Below are 22,097 nucleotides of genomic sequence, written 5' to 3'. Positions count from 1 at the left end.
GTTCAATCCCAATGATTATAACTAACAATCAATAGCTAACAATCAATGACCAATCCCCGAGGTTTGTAAGACCATGGGTATAATAATAATTAGGCAAAGACGCAGCTTATGCAAAAGGTTAGTACAGTTTATTCACGAGAATGTTCTAACGTCAAAAATGCATACCCCGTCTTTACTAACAGTTTCTCACCTACACAGGTGGAGACAGGATGTCCTGTAAGGAACACAGTAGTCCAGCTTGTCTGTCGATAGCTCCTCTTATCATTTGTTTCCCACTTGCACCCTGCTTACACACTAAAAAGGAAGAAAAGGTCCTTGTTCTAATTCTGACAACTACACACACCATCAGATTATAGTTTTATGATTCTAATCAATTTCATACAATTATATGGTTTCAGGGTGGAATTATTATTATTATTATTATTATTATTATTATTATTATCTTTAGACATATAAATTGTTTTATCAAGTTTGCACCTACTTCAAAAGAGACACTTGGAGCAGCTAGAGAACGGCTGTTCATTGCAGGTCCTGGAGGGCCGAGACACTTCTGGTTTACATCATCCTCTCCAAATAAGGGACCAATTCATACCTGGGACACCAGGTGAGTGCGGTTAATTACCAGGTAGAAACAAAAACCAGAAGTGTTTCTGCCCTCCAGGACCGGAATTGAAAATCCCTGAGCTAGAGAGGAGCCACTGTCACCAAATGCATTTGCGCCGTTGTTTACATTTTGTTGGTGGGCCAACTTACTCTTTGGTGGTCTCCGCTGCCCATTTTACAGTGTGTGGGTCTGATCAGTATTGATCTAAAACAGGGATTATATTAGGGATTAGGGGGTGTGACGGCTCACCAAAACCAAAGTTTGGTACATATTGCTGTTGTCAGAGTTGGTTTTCGGTACAGCAGGAAAGTTATTTGCCGTTCACGATGTTCAGCATTTACAATGTTCCTGGCATTGTCTGTTGTGACCGGATTGTTTTGTTGGGCCTCTGCAGTTTTCTCTCTGGTGCTGCGTTTGTAATGTGGGAGGTGGGAATTTACCAGTTGGATTAATTCATGGGACTTAAACTCATTGAGAAAGGCAGATTTGGATAATTGTCAAGGAGCTGTGTCAGCCATGCTACAAGTACAGCTATCATGCTTGTAAACAAATTATAGTTTATACATGTTTTGTTGCATTTAACTGCCAAAAAGACTGTTTCGAGGAAGTTTCCTTAGTAGGTCACCATGTGGGAGAGGTGGGTGTGTGCTAGTTTGCCACTAGTCATTTATCAGTTTCATGGCCGTTCAAGTGGATTTTTCCCAGTCGTACTTGGTAAATATCCACTTCCCACTTAGTTATGAACGCACCATGACACTGCCTATTTCAGTGGCAGATGCGCGTCTAGCACGGTACATCTCCCACTGCGGGATAATGTGAATCGCTGTCACTTAAGTAACACAAGGTGCTATGGAAAATGAATTGATAACTTTGGCTGTGGTTTGTTTATATGGAGCGGGTACTAACTGTTTGCTGAACTGGGTGTACGATTTGAAGTTCGTAACGTGGCTCGGGCACGTTCACGAGGTGCTGAAACCACTAATGAAACCCCCCTCTTCTCAACCACAGAGTATGCGCATATCCACGGCTATAAACCAAAGACTGTAAAAAAAAATATGAACACAGCCCACATATTGCTCCTGTTATTTCTTTGGCCCAGTCGGAATCCACTGCCAAGAGCTGCTTGAATTGGGAGACGACTGTTTTCTTTCTTTGTGTTTCTGTCTTGCTCCGGTATACGGCGGGTGCGAGTGTGTGAATGTGTCAACATATTTGAGGTGTTGGCAGCTGCATAGGCTATTCTCGTTGAGTGCGGCGACATACTGTTAACGTTTTATCCACTACTCTGTCCATTGCTGTTGGAAGCTAACATTTTCCCAAACTGGAGATTTTAAACAATGATGAGGAATCCTCCTAGTTTATTGAACTCGCCATCGAACAGAACTTTTCCCGTTTGCGCATCACAAAAGGACTGTTTGAAATGCGTCAATTATATATTACGATTTATTCCGTGAGGACCGAACCAAGTTCCCTGCACCGAGCTGTTCGGTACGAATACATGTACCGGTACACCCCTAATTAGGGATCATCTGTAATGCTTTTAGATGATCTTTCCTCACTATTTTCTCTCTCCCTAGTCCTCAAAGCTGCGGTCACTCAAGCGTCGTTACAGTCGTTGCTTCATAAGATCCTCACGGCCGGCCCGTCGGCCTTCAACATCACCACTCTTCTCTCCCAAGCAGCCCAGCTCTCCAACCAAGGTAGGACTTCTTCAGCCACACTGTTGTTTTGCTGCCGCGGTTGTTGTTTTTTTACATCCAAAATTGGCAACTTTCCTCCAACTTGCCACTGTTGATTTTAGTATTAAAAAATCTGTCTAAACCAGAATTGGAATGGTGGTCAAATGTGTAAGCATATCCATGCCCTCTCCCTCAAACCGCATCGATGCGTGTTTTTAGCATCTCATGTCAGTGGTTGGTTTTTGTATGATTTTGTGTCAGTCTTCTTTTTGCACTGTTACACTCTGCAAAGAAGACACTGTTTTCATCTACAATTCTGTCATAGTTAGTCCCTAACATTACTTTGAGTTGCTTTTGCCACCTGCTTACAAAATGCAGCTTTGTCGTGTAAATGTTTTTTACTAAATCATTCTCCAACCTCTCTGTTAACACCAACAGCCCAGCAGTCGAACCAGTCCCCCATGTCCTTGACATCAGACGCCTCCTCTCCCCGCTCCTACGTGTCTCCCAGGATCAGCACGCCTCAGACCAACGCTGGTCACCACAAAGCCCTGCTCAGCACGCCGCCTGTCACCTCACAAACCAAGGTACTGTCTACTCTACCCCCCCCAGCCTAAGGTAGGGCCTCTTTACCCCACTGTCCCCCTGAGTGGCATGGTAGTGATCTTGTCTTCATAACCCAGCTGGTCTGGGACGAGGATTATTTACTCTTGGTGTTTCACAGTATCATGACCAGCTGTTCTAAGACCTACCTTGGTTGTTCAGCATTTATTACTGCTGTAGGGGTGTGTTTCTCTTTCAGATTTGTGTTTTTGTCAGTGTAATAAGCGTGTCATTGTCGGAACGTTTGCTGTGACAGCACTTGAGCAAGCAGCTCTTGTTTTCCGTTGTGTCTGTGTCTGGCAGTGTGTGTCTGCATCTTAGTCTTTAATAATGAATGTTTATCTCACTAGAGCTATTCTTATCTGGCCTCGGCTGTCTGGCTGTTGCTGGGTGTCGCTCGCTGGCTGGCTGGTGGTGTGTCGCTCGCTCGCTGGCTGGCTGGCGGTGTGTCGCTGGCGGTGTGTCGCTGGCGGGTGTGTCGCTCGCTCGCTGGCGGGTGTGTCGCTCGATCGCTGGCGGGTGTGTCGCTCGCTGGCTGGCTGGTGGTGTGTCGCTCGCTCGCTGGCTGGCTGGCGGTGTGTCGCTGGCGGGTGTGTCGCTCGCTCGCTGGCGGGTGTGTCGCTCGCTCGCTGGCGGGTGTGTCGCTCGCTCGCTGGCGGGTGTGTCGCTCGCTCGCTGGCGGGTGTGTCGCTCGCTCGCTGGCGGGTGTGTCGCTCGCTCGCTGGCGGGTGTGTCGCTCGCTCGCTGGCGGGTGTGTCGCTCGCTCGCTGGCGGTGTCGTCGGTGGGTGGGTTGCTGGCAGTCGTTGATTTCTGTGTCGGTCGTTGGTGTCGGTCTCTGTGTGGTCCAGGTGAACGTCCGTGGTTCTGGTGTTTCCTCTCTAACTCTCCTCCCCTCTGTCTCTGTGTGGTCCAGGTGAGCAACACGCCAGTTGTGAAGCAGCAGGGATCAGCCCCCCAGCCCTCCCCCCAGCAGCCCCTCCCCAGCGACAAACTGCACGGACACGACATCGCCGCCTCCCCAAGGACCCTCCAGCGCCAAGGGTTAGCCCACATTTACATTTTAGTCATTAGCTCTTTGTGACATTGTGTTGAATATGTTTGTGTTTTTGAAATGTTTTCAGTGTGAAAAATCTATAAAAAATGCCATCGTAATTTAGCAGATGCTCTAATCTAGAGCGATTTACAATTGGTGTTTTCAACTAAAGGAGGTAAAACAACTATCATTGCTACAAAGAGTCTTCAAGAAGCTCTTGTGTTCATTTCAGACTGATGTGAAGAGAAAGCAGAGAACCTCAATGGGTGACGTACAATGCCACGATCATGCCTTGTAAAACACTGTTTACACATTATTTCAATATGTAGTGTTGAGGTGCCACCTGCTGGTGGGTTAATGGGCAACAAGTCTTTGATAAATCATTGCGAAGACCCTATTGCAGGGTTCCCAAACAGGTGGACTGCGGGCCATATATTTGCCCCCAAAATTAATTCTGAATATTGTTGTTCATTAAAAAAATATATAATATATTGGACCTGAGATGCAATGTCCCAAGAAGGAAGTGACCCAACTAAATAATGCAAAAGTAAAATTGTATCTTCATTCATGAGGAGAGCGAATGCAGGAGACAGTCCTCTAATAAAGCAGGCAGTGGACCATTTTTTTTTAGGTGCTGAAATGTAAAGTTGCAACCGCAGCGCAATCAATAGGAGATGAACAGCACCTGCTGCAGAAAATATAGGTAACTTGTTACGCAAGTGGTGCCAAGCAACAGATGGAGGAAAAACTACCCTAATTCACTTCCACAATAATCTTCATTTTAATTTGACTTTACAAACAACAAGAGGGCTTAATTGGAGTGTTATTTCCTACGAGCCAAGGCCCATTATAAAATAACTTGGCCTACCTCAGCCAGTTATGTGGCTGAACAGCATCTTTCACAAGAAAAGAAAAATGGCCTAATAGAAGTGGGATTTTTATATTCTTTATTAGGTATACTTACAATTGCAACTGGCAAACAAGGTAGCATCCTACATAAAACAATCATTTAAGAAAGGTGGTTTGTAATGTCTGAATGTCTGTATCGGGAGATTCGGGATAACCTGCTTGTGTAACCACAAACAGAAAATAGTGTCAGCATGAGACCTGAAATAGCCATGGGTAAGCACATATTGAATGTTAGTAGCCTATATCATTATTTATTAAATACTAAGTTACTTACTTAATGGGAGAAGTTGCTTTTCCCCCCCGGACACGATCTTATGGATGTCTGTTGAGAGGGATGTGATTTTGATGTGCAGGCAGTCCTTGATTGACTTATGTGAAAGCCGGTTCCTGTTGTGAGTCTTTATTGTGTTCATAGAAGTTCTACACCTGCATTGCTTGCTGTTTGGGGGTTTTAGGCTGGGTTTCTGTACAGTACTTTGTGAAATCAGCTGATAATAACAAGGGCTTTATAGATGCATCTGATTGATAAATTTGATAGAGGAAAAGGAGGACTCGCAAGCTGTAAGTCGAACCAAACATGGTCTTTATTGTGCTATGTTTCTCTGAGCATGCCAGGACTCCGCACTCCTGCATCCCTGATTTGTCTCTATGTTTGGAATTCAATCGGCTCAGTTTGAATTGCGACCTCATCCAGCGAGGCTATCGTTTCCTTGCCCCCTGGTACCTCTGTCTGTCGTTTCTTCAGTGTGCTGAGGTGCAGTAGCCTTCCAGAGGACAAGTCCAAATTGAAAACTCAAGCTTTCTGGTAAAGGCCTCAAGTTTTTCCACTATGTCCTCGACTGTTTTCCCTCTTCCTTGTAAATGCAGATTTAAGTGACAGAATATGTCAGCCAAACCAGCTACATTAGAGAGGAATTCTTCAATTTCCAGAATACGAAGATGGTCATTTGCTGTCATCATTTAGCTTTTTTGGACAAAATCCACAACCTGGTCATGCAGCTCACAGAATTGCTCTTGATCTTTTCCTTTAATCAGCCAGTGCACGTTGTTGTGAAGCAGGAGATCATCGTGGGTGGGCTTCTCTGATTCTGTCACAAGCTTGCGGAAAATACAGGGTTGTGTGCTTGATGTCCCCCTGACAAAGTTGATTATTTATCATGGCTTTGTCCATCACATCTTTTAGCTCAGCGTTTAGTCTGACACACAGCACACTCTGATGGGTGAGACAATGCAAGCCATTCATTTGTGGGGCGATTTCCTTCAACCTGCTGAACAGGCCCATGTGTCTGCCCACCATAGCAGGAGCCCCGTCGGAGACCACCAAGTTTTCTAATGACAGGCCATGCTGCGTAAACAATGATTCCAGCTTTGTGAATAGGATGTCCCCAGTGGTGTGCCCGTCGAGGGGAATCGGTGCCAGTAGCTCTTCTTTAAAGTCATTTCCATGAAAATAACAGCCAAATACACAACTGTACTACATCGGTTTTGTCAGTACTCTCATCAATAGCCAGGGGAAAATGCTCAGCCTTACTGGGCCCCTCCAGAACAATCCTATGCACATCATCCACCAGAGCATGGACACTGTCCGGCTGTTGACGCAGACAGGGGTAATTATGCAATCCACAGACTTGTCTGTAGCCAATTCCTCAAACTGTCACCATGCACGTTTTAAATAGCTCCGCGTCTGTGAAGGGCATTTTGTGTTTGGTTAGAACCCAGGACGTCTAGGAAGGCTCTTGTGACCTGCTGTTCTTTTTGTCAGGCCACAAAGGATTCTGCTGCCGTTTTTGTAGCTTGAAATTAATGCTTCAATTTTTCTGCATCGGGCCCCTGTCTGGGGCGGGATGGCCACTTTGAAAGAACCATGCTTAGATTCATAATACTGTCTGAGATTGACTTCTTTGCAAACGGCGACCTTTTCATTGTAAGTAAGACATACTGGCTTCGTTTTTGAGAAAGATGGTAAGATGAATGCATATCTCTGTCTATTCTTCCCCTAAACTTAGATTTTCATTATCCACCTTTCTTTTGATACTTTTTGAGATCGACATGTTCTCTTGCTATAAAGCTAATTGTTCTGAACGAATGTTGACATTAACAAAAGTAGTGTGGACTACAGTAGGTTACGCAGACCTGTTTTTCCCCCACCAATCAATGCACTGAGAAATAAACATAAAATAATAATTGAGTAGAGATATTGGTGATTTTATGAGCTTAAAACTTACGGCTTGAATCCCGCTAACGGGATCGATATGACAACAGCCAGTGAAAGTGCAGGGCGCCAAATTCAGAACAGAAATCTCAAAATTAAAATTCCTCAAACATACAAGTATTTTACACGATTTTAAAGATAAACTTGTTGTTAATCCCACCACAGTGTCCGATTTCAAGAAGGCTTTACGACGAAAGCACACCAAACAATTGTTAGGTCTGCACCTAGTCACAGAAAAACACAGCCATTTTTCCAGCCAAAGAGGAGTCACAAAAAGCAGAAATAGAGAAGATTAATCCCTAACCTTTGATCTTCATCAGATGACACTCATAGGACTTCATGTTACACAATAAGGTTCATATTTATATCCAAAATCTGAGTTTACATTGGCTCGTTATGTTTAGTAGTTCCAAAACATCCGGTGATTTTGCAGAGAGCCACATCAATTTACAGAAATACTCATAATAAACATTGATAAAAGATACAACTATTATGCATCGAATTAAAGATACACTTCTCCTTAATGCAACCGCTGTGTCAGATTTCAAAAAAGCTTTACCGAAAAAGCACACCATGCAATAATCTGAGTACAGTGCTCAGACAACAAATCAAGCCATACAGATATCCGCCATGTTGTGGAGTCAACAAAGTCAGGAATAGCATTATAAATATTCACTTACCTTTGATGATCTTCATCAGAATGCACTTCCAGGAATCCCAGTTCCACGATAAATGTTTGATTTGTTGGGTGAAGTCCATAATTTATGTCCAAATACTCCCTTTTTGTTTGCGCTTTTAGCCCAGTAATCCAAATGCTCAATGCACGATCGCTTAGTTCAGACAAAGTCAGTTATATTACAGTTCGTAGAAACATGTCAAACGATGTATAGAATCAATCTTTAGGATTTTTAAAAATCATAATCTTCAATAATGTTCCAACTGGAGAATTCCTTTGTCTTCAGAAATGCAATGGAACTCATGCTAACTCTCACGTGAACGCGCGTGGTCAATTCATGCCTCTCTGGCAGACCTCTGACTCAATCCCCTCTCATTCCCCCCTCCTTTACAGTAGAAGCATCAAACAAGGTACTAAAGACTGTTGACATCTAGTGGAAGCCTTGGGAAGTGCAATTTGACCCCATAGACACTGTATATTCGATAGGCAATGAGTTGAAAAACTACAAACCTCAGATTTCCCACTTCCTGGTTGGATTTTTTTCTCAGGTTTTTCCCTGCCATATGAGTTCTGTTATACTCAAACATCATTCAAACAGTTTAAGAAACTTCAGTGTTCTATCCAAATCTACTAATAATATGCATATATTAGCAACTGGGCCTGAGTAGCAGGCAGTTTACTCTGGGCACCTTATTCATCCAATCTACTCAATACTGCCCACAGCCATAACAAGTTAATCAGATCGAAATTATGTTATGATCACTGAATTTAGTATGTACTAATCAGATGTGTTAAACATTTAGTTCAATGTGTAGTGTAGGCCTATTCATTGTGCTAATATTATATGATACTTATGTTCTGGCCCGCCGACTATTAACTCGGGGGGGGAAATTGGCCCGAAGCCAAACCTAGTTGTCGAACCCTGCCCTATTGGATTGTACCATCGTTTAATTCTTTAGAATCTAAGCTGTTGGTGGGTGCTAAGATGACAAACAGAATTGTTTCAAGATGGTCTATTTGATTTTGAATTTGTGGTCCCCCTTTTTTTTTTTACACATACTGTATTTAATCGATTTTTGGGTTAGGCACAAAACTACCTTCACACTTCCATGTTTTTTTTTTTACCAGTGCAGGTTACCTTCATATACGAGCTGAGCCCCGTGGCACTTGTTGGGGTCGTAGAGCAAAACCGAGAGCACCATCGTGTTTGTGAATCTCCCCTTTCCAGAGTTTGTAGGCCACACCGTTCAGACGTTTTTCGCAGGAAGGCTATTTCCCGGGACTTCTCATGGTCTGACAGACACTGCTCTAGCTCTGCCACCTTTCACTGCATATATCTCTAGCTTAAACTAACTGATTTCTATGGAGATTTTTTTAGGCGCATCAATCGACTCTATGGGGCTAACCAGCCGAAATCGCACATAATCAAGTTCAACATGTCTGATGTAATTTAACTGTTAAGCGGATTTAACCATATTACGATTCACAAGCCATTTGCGTCGATACTACTTTTTGCAATACTGCATCACAATGCATCACAATTTTTTTTTTTCGACCGTTTATGGTAGTCATACACTGGAATTCACGGGTTATATAATAGGCTTGGGCAGTATACTGTATTTACCGGGGTATTTGGAAATAGCCACGGAATGGTTTTTCAATACCATCAACACAATGTGTTTTTCCATACATTGAAACAATTTGAGCTATTTAACTAAATACCTGCAGTCAACTTGTGCAATGCGTTAGAAGGTAAAGCAGATAGCGACTTTATTTCCCCTGTCACATTCTTTTCCATTATGGAGTTACTTAGTTCCCCAGAACAGTTGAGCCAGTCACGTGTTTGTTTGTACATGGCACAACCAGAGAAAGCGGGAGCAGGTGTTCCAGCTGTGTATTGACAGGGGTCACGTTTAATATTGAAAGTCCAGTGTTTTTTGCTTCAATAGAGTGATTCCTTCACAGGAAATACATTAGTGCAACACATTTGACATAAAATAGCTGCAATTTCATCAGTTGACTACAGAAGTGGAACGGTATACGGCTGGCAGCCACATAAGTAAATTAGCTTACAATGAAAAGCAAGGTCTTTTTGTTGTTGTTGGGAAAAAAACATGCATGGCCATCATATCTAATGTTTAGGCATATCATAGAAAGAATGTAGCCAGCTACACTTCCTAATGTTTTGATTAAAGTTAATCTTGCATTTTACCAGAGGAAAGTAGGCTGGCTATACTGAGAAAAGTACTGGAGAAAGTGCAACTGAAGCACAAATTACTCTGCTGAGCAGAAATTACAGTAAGAATCATTTCAGATCCGTGTTTACAAAACGCAGCAAGATATGAATTTTTTTGCTGCGTGTAAAACACAGAATTATGCGTTAACACGACACCTAGTTTAACTTGTTATCCAAGTGGCTGAAATAATATGACAGGGCATCATATTATGTTAGCTTCCTGACATGTTTGAGAAGCCAAAGCCCTTTGGATGAGTTATTTGTTCAGCTGCCAATGCTATCTTGGTTTCCTTGCGTTTTTTTTCTCCCCTCAGTTCTCGGCCAGTCTGCTCCTCCCCCCTCTTCTCCAATTAGAGCAGTCAGATCTGTTTCCCTAGCGACTCCACACAGACACAGCATGTAGACATGCTGCTGGAGAGCCAGTACTGCATGCAGCACAACTTTGTTCATTTGCACAACGTCTCATTTACATTTAGTTGTAAATGTCCAAACATGCCAAAAATGATATTCGGTCGCTCGTACCTATATTCACTACATGACCAAAGGTATGTGGACACCTGGTTGTTGAACATCTCATTCCAAAATCATGGGCATTAATATGGAGTTGGTCCCCCCTTTGCTGCCATTACAGCCTATACTCTTCTGGGAAGGCTTTGCACTAGATGTTGGGGACTTGCTTCCATTCAGCCACGAGCATTAATGAGGTCGGACGATTAGGCCTAGCTCTGTCTGCATTCCAGTTCATCCCAAAGGTGTTCGATGGGGTTGAGGTCAGGGCTCTGTGCAGGCCGGTCAAGTTATTTCGCACCGACCTCGACAAACCATTTCTGTATGGACCTGGCTTTGTGCACGGGGGCATGTCATTGAATGCTGTAGCCTTAAGATTTTCCTTCACTGGAACTAAAGGGCCTAGCCCAAACCATTATTCCTCTTCCAGCGAACTTTACAGTTGGCACTATGCATTCGGGCTGGGAGTGTTTTCCTGGCATCCGCCAAACCCAGATTAATCCGTCACACTGCCAGGTGAAGTGTGATTCATCACTCCATAGAACGCTTTTCCAATGCTCCAGAGTCCAATGGCGGCGAGCATTAGACCTCTCCAGCCGACACGTGGCAAGATTGTGCATGGTGATCTTAGGCTTGTGTGCGGCTGCTCGGCCATGGAAACCCGTTTCATGAAGCTCCCGACGAGCAGTTATTGTGCTAACGTTGCTTCCAGAGGCAGTTTGGAACCCGGTTCTGAGTGTTGCAACCGAGGACAGACTATTTTTGCACACTTCAGCACTCGGCGATCCCATTCTGTGAGCTTGGGTGGCCTACCATTTCGCGGCTGAGCCGTTGTTGCTCCTAGACATTTTCACTTCACAATAACAGCACTTACAGTTGTGCCCGGGCAGCTCTAGCAGGGCAGAAATTTGACCAACTAACTTGTGGGAAAGGTGGCATCCTATGACAGTGCCACGTTGAAATTCACTCAGTAAGGCTATTCTGCTGCCAATGTTTCTCTACGAAGATTGCATGGCTGTGTGCTCGATTTTATACACCTGTCAGCAATAGGTGTGGCTGAAATGGATGAATCCACAAATTGTAATGGTTGTTACTTTTGTATATAGAGTGTATCGTACATGAACTTTGAGCTGGATTGCCTGTTTTTGCAATTGAGTTTTTTTCTTCTGCGTTCGTTACCATATTTAGCTAGCAGTATCTGCAAATTCGCTGTTACTTGTGCTAATTGTTTTAACCCTCTGGTAATAGATGCCCAATGGGCTTCTTTTTTTTTGTTGCCTTTATTGGTACCAAGTTGTGTATTAAACCGGTAAAATAAGGGAAAGGGGGATACCTAGTCAATTGAATGCTTTCAACTGAAATGTATCCTCCGCATTTAACCCAACCCCTCTGAATCAGAGAGGTGCGGGGGGCTGCCTTAATCAACACCCATGTCTTTGATGCCCTAGGAACAGTGGGTTAACTGCCTTGCTCAGGGGCAGATCAACATATTTTTTACCTTGTCAGCTCGGGATTCGATCCAGCAACCTTTCGGTTACTGTCCCAACGCCGCCCCACTACCTTTGTACTTGTCGATCTTATTCTGTGGTGTTCCGTCTTGTCCATTTTGATCAGTTTGACCCTCTCCTACAGTCTCCTCTGTTACAACAACAAAGTTGGCAATAGTGTTATTACAACAGAATATAATTAACCCATAATATGCAGAATTGGACTGAACCCTCTCCTCTCGTTGATCCTGTCATTCCACAGCAGTCAGAGGAGTCCGTCCCCAGGTCCCAACCATGCCCCCCCCAGCAGTAGCAGTAGCAGTGCCCCCACCACCACCTCCACACCCTCCACCCGGCCAGCCTCCTGCTCCTTCACCCCAACCCTAGCGTCACACTTCAACGAGAATCTCATCAAGCATGTCCAGGGCTGGCCCGCCGACCACGCAGAGAAACAGGTAGGTTACGCATCCCAGGAATTGTATGTATGTATTAGTTTGTTTTTATTTTAACAGGTTGTCCAACTTGATAAAATACCTGTTTGTCAAGGGAGATCAGTAAAGAGCTATATATAGATTTGATTTGGATACCTGATTCATGTCGTTATTCTGACGTGAACCTACATTCATTATGCGTTGGTCAGAGTCCTGGCTGTTGGTATTTGATTATGTCTTGTCATAACTTCACTGGTCTCTGCTTCGGCTATCCCAGGCGTCCAGGCTACGTGAGGAGGCCCACACCATGGGCAGCATCAACATGTCTGAAAATTGCACCGAGCTCAAAAATCTGAGATCCTTAGTTCGAGTCAGTGAAATTCAAGCGACATTGCGCGAGCAGAGGTAAGAATCCAGACCCATGGTAACATCACAATATGTTAAATTATTACTAATATTTTATGTCAACTAATACATGTTTATTTTTTACTCTTTCCTCTAGGATATTATTTTTGAGACAACAAATTAAAGAACTTGAAAAGTTGAAGAATCAGAATTCCTTCATGGTCTGAGGACTTGACTTGAAGAGAGGAAAGGGGGGAGAGACCCATTGCACATGGTTGGAAGAGAGCTCTTGGTTGGGAGAACCATTATGTGTTCTTGTTCTGTGCCCAGTCTTAACACTTTTGAGCTGCAGTTGGATTGGCTTTGGACCACTGGACTGGGCTTTGAGAGGGCTTGGTTAGGTGGAGAGAGTCTGAGTGGTTGATGGTTGTTGTGGAGGAGAAGAGCGGAGAGAAGGGTTAGACATGGCTTGCATCCCAAATGGCACCCTTTTCAATTTATACTGCGCTACTTTTGAACGGGGCCAACAGGACGCAATCATGGTTGGTTTTTGCGCCCTGGAGATGTAGATTTCTTGTAGATGTTATCCATGTTGTAAATATGTTTTGTAGATGACTGAAGCCATGGAAAGCCATGTTTATCAAAGCTTTTGACATCCAAACGAGTCAACGTTATGCCCGAGGAATCAACAGCTTCAGTTCATAGCCTTCATGTTAAACGCATCAGTCGGGTTATGTCCCAAATGGCACCCTATTCCTTATATAGTGCACACTATTCCCTATATAGTACACTACTTTTGACCGGAACCCTGTGGGCCATGGTTGAAAGTAGTGCACTATATAGGGAATAGGGTGCCGTTTGGGACAGAGGCACTCAGTCTGCAGACTTCAAGCTTTTTTGTTAATAGATCAGTGAACCATTGCCTTGAGCATGTCTGTGACCTATGACCTGCATGGAACTGGAAGTTAGCGTTATAATAACTGAAACATTAAAAAAATACCGTAACGCAAACAAAACAAACTCACGTTTTAATTGTCTAGTTTTCTCTGCTCTTGCATAATAATAATAATGCTCTATGGATGAAACCCAGTCATATTTGACGAATGTATTACCTTCTGGTGGAAGTATTAAGGTTACACAAACACACACGATGTCTCTCAAATGGCACCCTTTTCCCTTTATATGCCAGTACTTTTGGCAAACGTAGTGCACTATATAGGGAATAGGGTGATGTTTGGGAGACAGGTACCCATCTCCACCATCCTCCTAAAAAGGTTAATCATGCCTGGTTGCAATGGTTCAGAGATCTGTTTGTTCACAGCTCACAGTAGCCAAACCAGTGCCTGATGGTGTGATGGGAAAAAAATTATGAAAGAACACAGCAATGTTGTGATGTTTTTTTACATCAAGGTTAATTCCCGATGCTAGTCCCTCCCTAAACCCTGCCCCTGGCCACACCCATTACGTGCCGAAGCCCAACCCCCCTGGTCTAGCTCTTCTGAGGAGCCGCCGAGCAGTTGTCTTTCTAAAACCCTCCTGTTTTTTTTCTTTATCAAACTTTCAGCTAAGTTATTTTTGTATTTTTTGGGGTGAGAACTGTACTTTTATTAAATGTGAGGTGGCACCATCTCGGTTCAACTAAGAGTTCATTCCTATGTACATTTGATAAGGTAATAATGGAGTTTAAGAAGAGGTTTAAAAAGTTGCAGTGATTACTAGTATATCAGAATGTTATAAATTATTGCTACACATTTTCCTTTGCACCCTGTTGTGAATGAGTGCGAATGAGAGCTATTAAAGAAGTGGTTTGGGGGGCACTACCGAGGCAAGGTGTGGGGTGTGTCTGAAATGGCACTGGATTCCATTTTCCACTGCACTACATTTGACCAGGGCCCATAAGCAAGACTAAAATGGAGAAGACAGCGATGTCATAATTTTCAAGATTCTTCGGCAGGTCCACTGGGAGCCAAATAGAGCGCCCGGTGAACTTACCTGAATGACGCAATTGGTGCGCTTGGCATGTTCTTTGTTTTGACATTGTCTCAGGCTTCTTCTCTTTTAGTCTTCCTGCCCATAGGGACTGGTCAAAATGTTGTGTACTATATAGGGAATAGGGTACCATTAGGGACGTAGGCATGGAGATTATGATCGCTGCCCCACACACCATGGTCAGAGGTTGGGCAGGGCAATTACAGCCAGGTCACACGGTCAAATGTGAAATGTACGTATTGTAATAAACATGCTAAACTCAAGCGAGCACTGGTTATTTTATTGGAGTTTTCTGTTATGTTTTACCTTGTATTATTACTATTATAACGCTAGTGCCTTGTTGAAAGTCTTAAGTCACACAGCCTCTGACATGGAAATAAATGTACCAAGTTTGTTTTCGGTTTGATCAGTTACAGATAGATATTCAATAAGCATGTCATGCATCAATCTACATAGGGTTGTTTTGGCACTCCAACCCAGAATTGCATCTTTGTATATGTTGTGTTTGTTCCCCTGTTCACTCTGAGTCAGAGCGGGAACAGTGTTTCTATCCCAAATAGCACCCTCTTCCCTATGTAGTGCACTAGTTTTGACCGGGGTCCATAGGACTCTTGTCAAAAGTAGTGCGCTATATAGGGTATCTGGTGCCATTTGGGAACCATATGTGTCCTCAGCTGTGACATGTTTTTCTCCACTGTTCTATTATTCTAGTGAGTCTGTGATTTGAGCTGCACCAACACATTCAGTAAATATGACCACATTGCTTTGTATATTGTTTTCCTCTGAGTATATTGAATAAAATAAATAAAATATGCCTCTATAGGACCAAGATGTCTCTGTTTTGCACTTTGAATTCAGTTATTTTTGGTTAAAGTGCTTTGTGCTGACCTTGCCTGAGTGTCAGTCCTGTGCTACCATGTTTACTCATTGTCATGTCAGACATGTTTGTATACAAAATAAGTGAATACCACACAACTAGAGATTATGTGAACCGTTGCAACAAAGACCCATATGAGCATTTTTAGATTGTAATGTATTTTGTTTCTTAGAACGCATATAGCGGTTCTTGTCATTGTGGCCGTTCGAATAGTCCTTTTATTTTGATGTGAATATGTGGACTGCTGCCATTAGGAAGCTGGCAATGCCTGCCAGTCCTCCCTGTCCCCTCTCCCCACTCATGCTTATCTTCTAGTTGTCCTGCTTTACCCAATCATACTCTCCATTTAATATTCCTGTTTTCCTTCCCTTTACCCAGTTCCTACTCTAGATTTCTCTCCTCTGCAGGACAAGGAACCCTCTTAAAATCAGTAGGTCTACTGTGAAGGGCTCCAGTTAATGTCACTGAATACAAGGAGTATGGAGACTGCAAAGGCATAGTTGAAAGGAGGTGTATATATATAATTTTACCCCCTTTTTTTTACCTCCCATTTCGTGGTATCCAATTGTCTTGTCGCTACAACTCCCGTACGGACTCGGGAGAGACTAAGGTCGAGAGCCAAGCATCCACCGAAACACAACCAAGCTGCACTGCTTCTTAACACAGCGCGCATCCAGCGTGTCAGAGGAAACACCGTGCACATAGCGACCTGGTCAGCGTGCACTGCGCCCCGCCCGCCACAGGAGTCGCTAGTGCGCGATGAGACAAGGATATCCCTACTGGCCTAACCCGGGCGACGCTAGGCAAATTGTGCGTCGCCCCTTGGACCTCCCAGTCGCGGCCGGCTGCGAACCCAGAGTCTGGTGGCACTGCGATGCCTTCGACCACTGCGCCACCCGGGAGGCCCACAAGTTATATTTTATGTTGAACAGAACACACACCACACCAATGTTTCACACATGAAACCAAAGGAATGCCAAGTAGATTTGAACCTTGAGTTAATCTTGGCAACATTAGTGTCACTGATTCTACTCATCACTAGATGGCGCTGTTGTCTTTCCCTTATGATTGCACACAACAAAGAACCAGGTAGGTTTGCGCAATGTAATTCTTGTACGTTTCCTTAATTTATGACGCTTGTACACTATATCAAATAATTACTCTCTTTGCATTTTATACTCTTTTGCCAAACTTTGTAATAACCATTTTCTCTCACCAGAACTACAAGATCACTGGACCGTAAACCGCAGTGCTGAAATGAAGCAACAACAGCAGCTGTGAAATGTGTAATTTGGAGACTACAGGCTACTAAATGCAGTAATTTTCTTGTCAAGGTATGGATCCTTCTTGAAGATTAAACCACTTTGGTAAAATGTCTGGCTGGCTTATTCACATTTTTTATCAAAAAAAAAAAAAAAAATCAAAGCCTGATGAAACCTGCCTCTGACAAGGTGGGAAGCTGATAACATCTTAGAATGGAAAAACATCGACAGTCAGTTCCTGTCGGTGACGTTATTTAGCCTAGTAGTTGTCTGCGTAGTCCTGCAGTACTTAAACTTATAGGAAAAATGAACTATAGAATTTAAAAATACCAAATGTAAAGGTAATAAAAGTAGCTTTCATACAGTAGGCTTACATAAACTCAGCAAAAATAGATATGTCCCTTTTTCAGGACCCTGTCTTTCAAAGATAATTTGTAAAAATCCAAATAACTTCAGATCTTCATTGTAAAGGGTTTAAACACTGTTTCCCATGCTTGTTCAATGAACCATAAACAATTAATCAACATGCACCAGTGGAACGGTCGTTCAGACAGAAAACAGCTGACAGACGGTAAGCAATTAAGGTCACAGTTATGAAAACTTAGGACACAGTAGAGGCCTTTCTACTGACTCAGAAAAACACCAAAAGAAAGATGCCCAGGGTACCTGCTCATCTGCGTGAACGTGCCTTAGGCATGCTGCAAGGAGGGATGAGGACTGCAGATGTGGCCAGGGCAATAAATTGCTATGTCCGTATTGTGAGATGCCTAAGACAGCGCTACTGGGAGACAGGACGGACAGCTGATCGTCCTCGCAGTTGCAGACCACATGTAACAACACCTGCACAGGATTGGTACATCCGAACACGTCGACCTGTAAGGCAGGTTCTCACCAGACATCACCGGCAACAACTTCGCCTATGGGCACAAACCCACCATCGCAGGACTGGCAAAAAGTGCTCTTCACTCTTTGCTTGTCATTGCAGGCAATCTCAACTCAACTACAGGGAGGACATCCTCCTCCCTCATGTGGTACCCTTCCTGCAGGCTCCTCCTGACATGACTCTCCAGCATGACAATGCCACCAGCCATACTGCTCTTTCTGTGCGGGATTTCCTACAAGACAGGAATGTCAGTTTTCTGCCATGCCAGCGAAGTGCCCGGATCTCAATCCCATTGAGCACATCTGGGACCTGTTGGATCGGAGTGTGAGGGCTAGGGCCATTCCCCCTGGAAACGTCCGGGAACTTGCAGGTTCCTTAGTGGAAGATTGGGGTAACATCTCACAGCAAGAACTGGCAAATCTGGTGCAGTCCATGAGGAGGAGATGCACTGCAGCTCTTAATGCAGCTGGTGGCCACACCAGATACTGACTGTTACTTTTGATTTTGACACCCCCTTTGTTCAGGGACACATTATTCAATTTCTGTTAGTGACATGTCTGTAGAACTTGTTACGTTTATGTCTCAGTTGTTGAATCTTGTTATGTGCATACAAATATTTACACATGTTAAGTTTGCTGAAAATAAACGCAGTTGACAGTGAGTGGACGTTTCTTTTTTTGCTGAGTTTATATGACATACAGTGGGGCAAAAAAGTATTTAGTCAGCCACCAATTGTGCAAGTTCTCCACTTAAAAAGATGAGAGAGGCCTGTAATTTTCATCATATGTACACTTCAACTATGACAGATAAAATGAGAAAAAAAATGCAGAAAATCACATTGTTGGATTTTTTATGAATTTATTTGCAAATTAAGGTGGAAAACAAGTATTTGGTCACCTACAAACAAGCAAGATTTCTGGCTCTCACAGACCTGTAACTTCTTTAAGAGGCTCCTCTGTCCTCCACTCATTACCTGTATTAATGGCACCTGTTTGAATCTTGTTATCAGTATAAAAGACACCTGTCCACAACCTCAAACAGTCACACTCCAAACTCCACTATGGCCAAGACCAAAGAGCTGTCAAAGGACACCAGAAACAAAATTGTGGACCTGCACCAGGCTGGGAAGACTGCTTCGTAAGAAGCATTTCAAGGTCCTGGAGTGGCCTAGCCAGTCTCCAGATCTCAACCCCATAGAAAATCTTTGGAGGGAGTTGAAAGTCTGTGTTGCCCAGCAACAGCCCCAAAGCATCACTGCTCTAGAGGAGATCTGCATGGAGGAATGGGCCAAAATATCGGCAACAGTGTGTGAAAAACTTGTGAAGACTTACAGAAAACGTTTGACCTCTGTCATTGCCAACAAAGGGTATATAACAAAGTATTGAGATAAACTTTTGTTATTGACCAAATACTTATTTTCCACCATCATTTGCAAATAAATTCATTAAAAATCCTACAATGTGATTTTCTGGATTTTTTTCTCATTTTGTCTGTCATAGTTGAAGTGTACCTATGATGAAAATTACAGGCCTCTCTCTTGCACAACTTGCACAATTGGTGGCTAACTAAATACTTTTTTGCCCCACTCTACATGTATGTTTTATGAAATCCTTATGTAAGGTGATCAAACTTTATTTGTCACATGTGCTGAATAGAACAAGTGTTCACCTTACCGTGAAATGCTTACTTACAAGCCCTTAACCAACAGTGCAGTTCAATAAGGAGTTAAGAAAATATTTACCACAAATTAAAGTAGTGAAATAATAAAACATTAACACAATAAAATAAAAATAATGAGGCTATATACCCAGTGTACCTGTACCTGAGTCAATGTGCAGGGGTACAGATTAGTCGAGGTAATTTGTACATGTAGGTGGGGGTGAAGTGACTATGCATAGACAATAAACAGTGAGTAGCAGCAGTGTAAAAAAAAACAAATGGAGTGAGGGGCATTTGATTAATTGTTCAGAAGTCTTATGGCTTGGGGGTAGAAGATACTTGTACAGTGTAAATTATAACATAGTAATTAGGCTAATCCCTTTTTTTGTCCATCTGGGACCTAAAAATGTCCCACATGTCGAACACACGGATGCACTGTAGATCAGGCCTCTCATAAACCTGTGGTCAAGGCTCAAATCCTCACAGTGGGCCCTGTTGGGATCAAAGTCTGCAGGCTACATTCCCAACTTGCTCAATCTTTGAACGTTTGATTAAATGAACTCTTCCATTCATCTGAACCGAGGCTACTAATTAACAGTGGATAGGTACCTTCTACCTTTGTAGTAGGGAAGAAAGCATTAACAATTAATGGAGCCACCCAATCTTTCCCTAGACGAGACGACCTCAAACTTGAAATGACACACACGTCTAAGAGAGGATGAAGACAGAGGTGTCAGAGGATGTCTGTCTAACTCTGCTCCCGTCTCGGCTGGCAGATGGAGACCCTGGGTGAGACACACGCGGGGGAAGTGTGTGTGTCAGTTCTAAACTGACCTCTTGTTTCTCCCCACACAGTTGAGTGGATCACTGACCAGAGTCCCGTCTGGACTGAAGGGGTCCCAGGACATCCTCTACTTACTCAGGTAGTCTTCAACTCACCCCCACTTATCTCCCATTCCCATTCTCTATCTATTGACAGGTAAGTGACGTCATTCCCTCACAGCCCAAACAATAGCTCTCTAGGCAGGGTTCCTGTAGTCAGGCTAAAGAGAACCCATCCAGGCATCACAGACTGACAGGGGCTTGACATTGGCAGGACAAACGGCTGCAGACAGACAGAGCTCTCTGTCCCCGCTCCCCAGCAAAGTACAGTGAATTTACCCCTTTGCGCTGATCATGGGTCAGTTTTGCATTTCCCCCACTAATGGTTAATATCACGATTTGGAGGGGGAATGTGATCCCAGATCTGTACCTAGGGGGAACTTCCCCCCGGGGGCCCTCAGACGACTAGCCCTATACACACCCTTGTTGTCTCTGATTCACACCTCCAGGTGTGGACAGTTTAATGGTCAGCAACATGAAAAGCCCCAGTCTGACCAGCTCACCGACACTGATCGCCTCAGCATGAAAACACACACTGTTTTGTTTCCTTACCCCTTCTCTTTTTTGATTATGCAATCCATCTATCTACTAGGTTCTACCCCATTAGGTGGGACTGACTGGCCATCACGGGGCAGATACATGGCATAGTTTGCCCTGTCCATACTCAGTGTCCTACTTTGCACCAACTGCTTGAAACTAAACAGCATCTAGTATTAATTCAGTCATATTAAAATGACTGAACAAAGATTTGAGTTAATTTGATTGATTGGTTTGAGTTGATTTGAGTTAATATGATTGATTGATTCATCAAAGGATTTTTCGTGCAAGAGAGTTTGTGATCTACGGTTCAGTTTAGACACAATGGACATTGCACTCTGAGTCAGTAGATGGCGTCAATCGACCATACAGCTGAGATACTGGCAAAATACCTACCTGTCATGCATGGAACATGCCATTCATGATGAATTTATAGAGCTAGAACCTCAATGCCTATTGGATATTATTTTTGTCTGAGAATATCACACCCTCTATTTAATGTCTATGGTTTCTTAGAATTGCTTCTATTTTCGGGAAAAAGGGCTATTATGTCGCACAGTTGCCTCCAAAAGCCAATAGCCTACATGTGGACTAAAACGTGGGCCCATATAGGTTACATAATTAACCTGAGGGAGAGCATAATTTCGGAGCACAGTAGTAGTTTTATGCTTGTTATAAAAAAAAGTTGCAAGGGCTGTGGGAAATATGTAACTAAACTACTTATTGCCACAGTTGTCCTTTTTAGAGGCAGAAGAACAAGTTCGGTTTAGTTTGTTGAATAGTTTTGGGTGGATGATGATGCACATCAGGGATAGGTCTGGCGCCTCTCAGGAATTACCGACAATTACCGATAATTGCTGTCAATCCAGTTATTTCTGTACGTGTCCCCTTGAGCGGAATCGCACCCCTTTACCCTTTGACACTGTGTCGATGACCATCTATCTGTAGGGCAAATAATTAGGCCTGCGCGTCTCCATGTCTGCTCTCTCTCTTCTCTATACTCAGGCAGTCTATGAAAATTCGTGTCCATTTAGACCCACAAGGCTACGCTTTTAGAACTATGCGAGTAGGCCTATGACATTTATCTACCGTCATGAGAAGGTCGCCGTTGTTGCCCTTTTCTGGAGATTCTGCCTGAAGGGGTTTATAATTAGGGGATATAAACAGGCAAAAACTGCTGCAGCACAGTTATCCATGAGAATGTTTGATGCTATCAGTGCAAAACCTTACCTAGCTGTCATTCCATGTAGCCTGTAATCTCTTTCCTTCACAGAATTCTTAAATA

The 22,097-nt window shown here is 43.4% G+C and overlaps 1 protein-coding gene across 1 annotated transcript in view; it reads left to right on the top strand.

Annotated features, from left to right (window-relative positions):
* LOC109908726 (WW domain-containing adapter protein with coiled-coil-like) overlaps window positions 1–15,537 on the top strand; it is a 46,054-nt gene extending 30,517 nt beyond the window's left edge. The window contains exons 8-13 of the mRNA XM_020507376.2: window positions 2,182–2,304; window positions 2,722–2,870; window positions 3,801–3,928; window positions 12,210–12,402; window positions 12,656–12,783; window positions 12,881–15,537. Of these exons, the coding sequence (XP_020362965.1) occupies window positions 2,182–2,304; window positions 2,722–2,870; window positions 3,801–3,928; window positions 12,210–12,402; window positions 12,656–12,783; window positions 12,881–12,950 (791 nt within the window). The 3' untranslated portion in view covers window positions 12,951–15,537. The remainder of the gene's footprint in view (window positions 1–2,181; window positions 2,305–2,721; window positions 2,871–3,800; window positions 3,929–12,209; window positions 12,403–12,655; window positions 12,784–12,880) is intronic.
* Window positions 15,538–22,097: the final 6,560 nt, after the last annotated feature.

The sequence above is a fragment of the Oncorhynchus kisutch genome, linkage group LG18 (genome assembly GCF_002021735.2).
Source record: "Oncorhynchus kisutch isolate 150728-3 linkage group LG18, Okis_V2, whole genome shotgun sequence".
Classification (NCBI taxonomy): Eukaryota; Metazoa; Chordata; class Actinopteri; order Salmoniformes; family Salmonidae; genus Oncorhynchus; species Oncorhynchus kisutch.
Note: the sequence above shows the minus strand (reverse complement) of the source record. Positions and strands in the feature narration are given on the sequence as shown.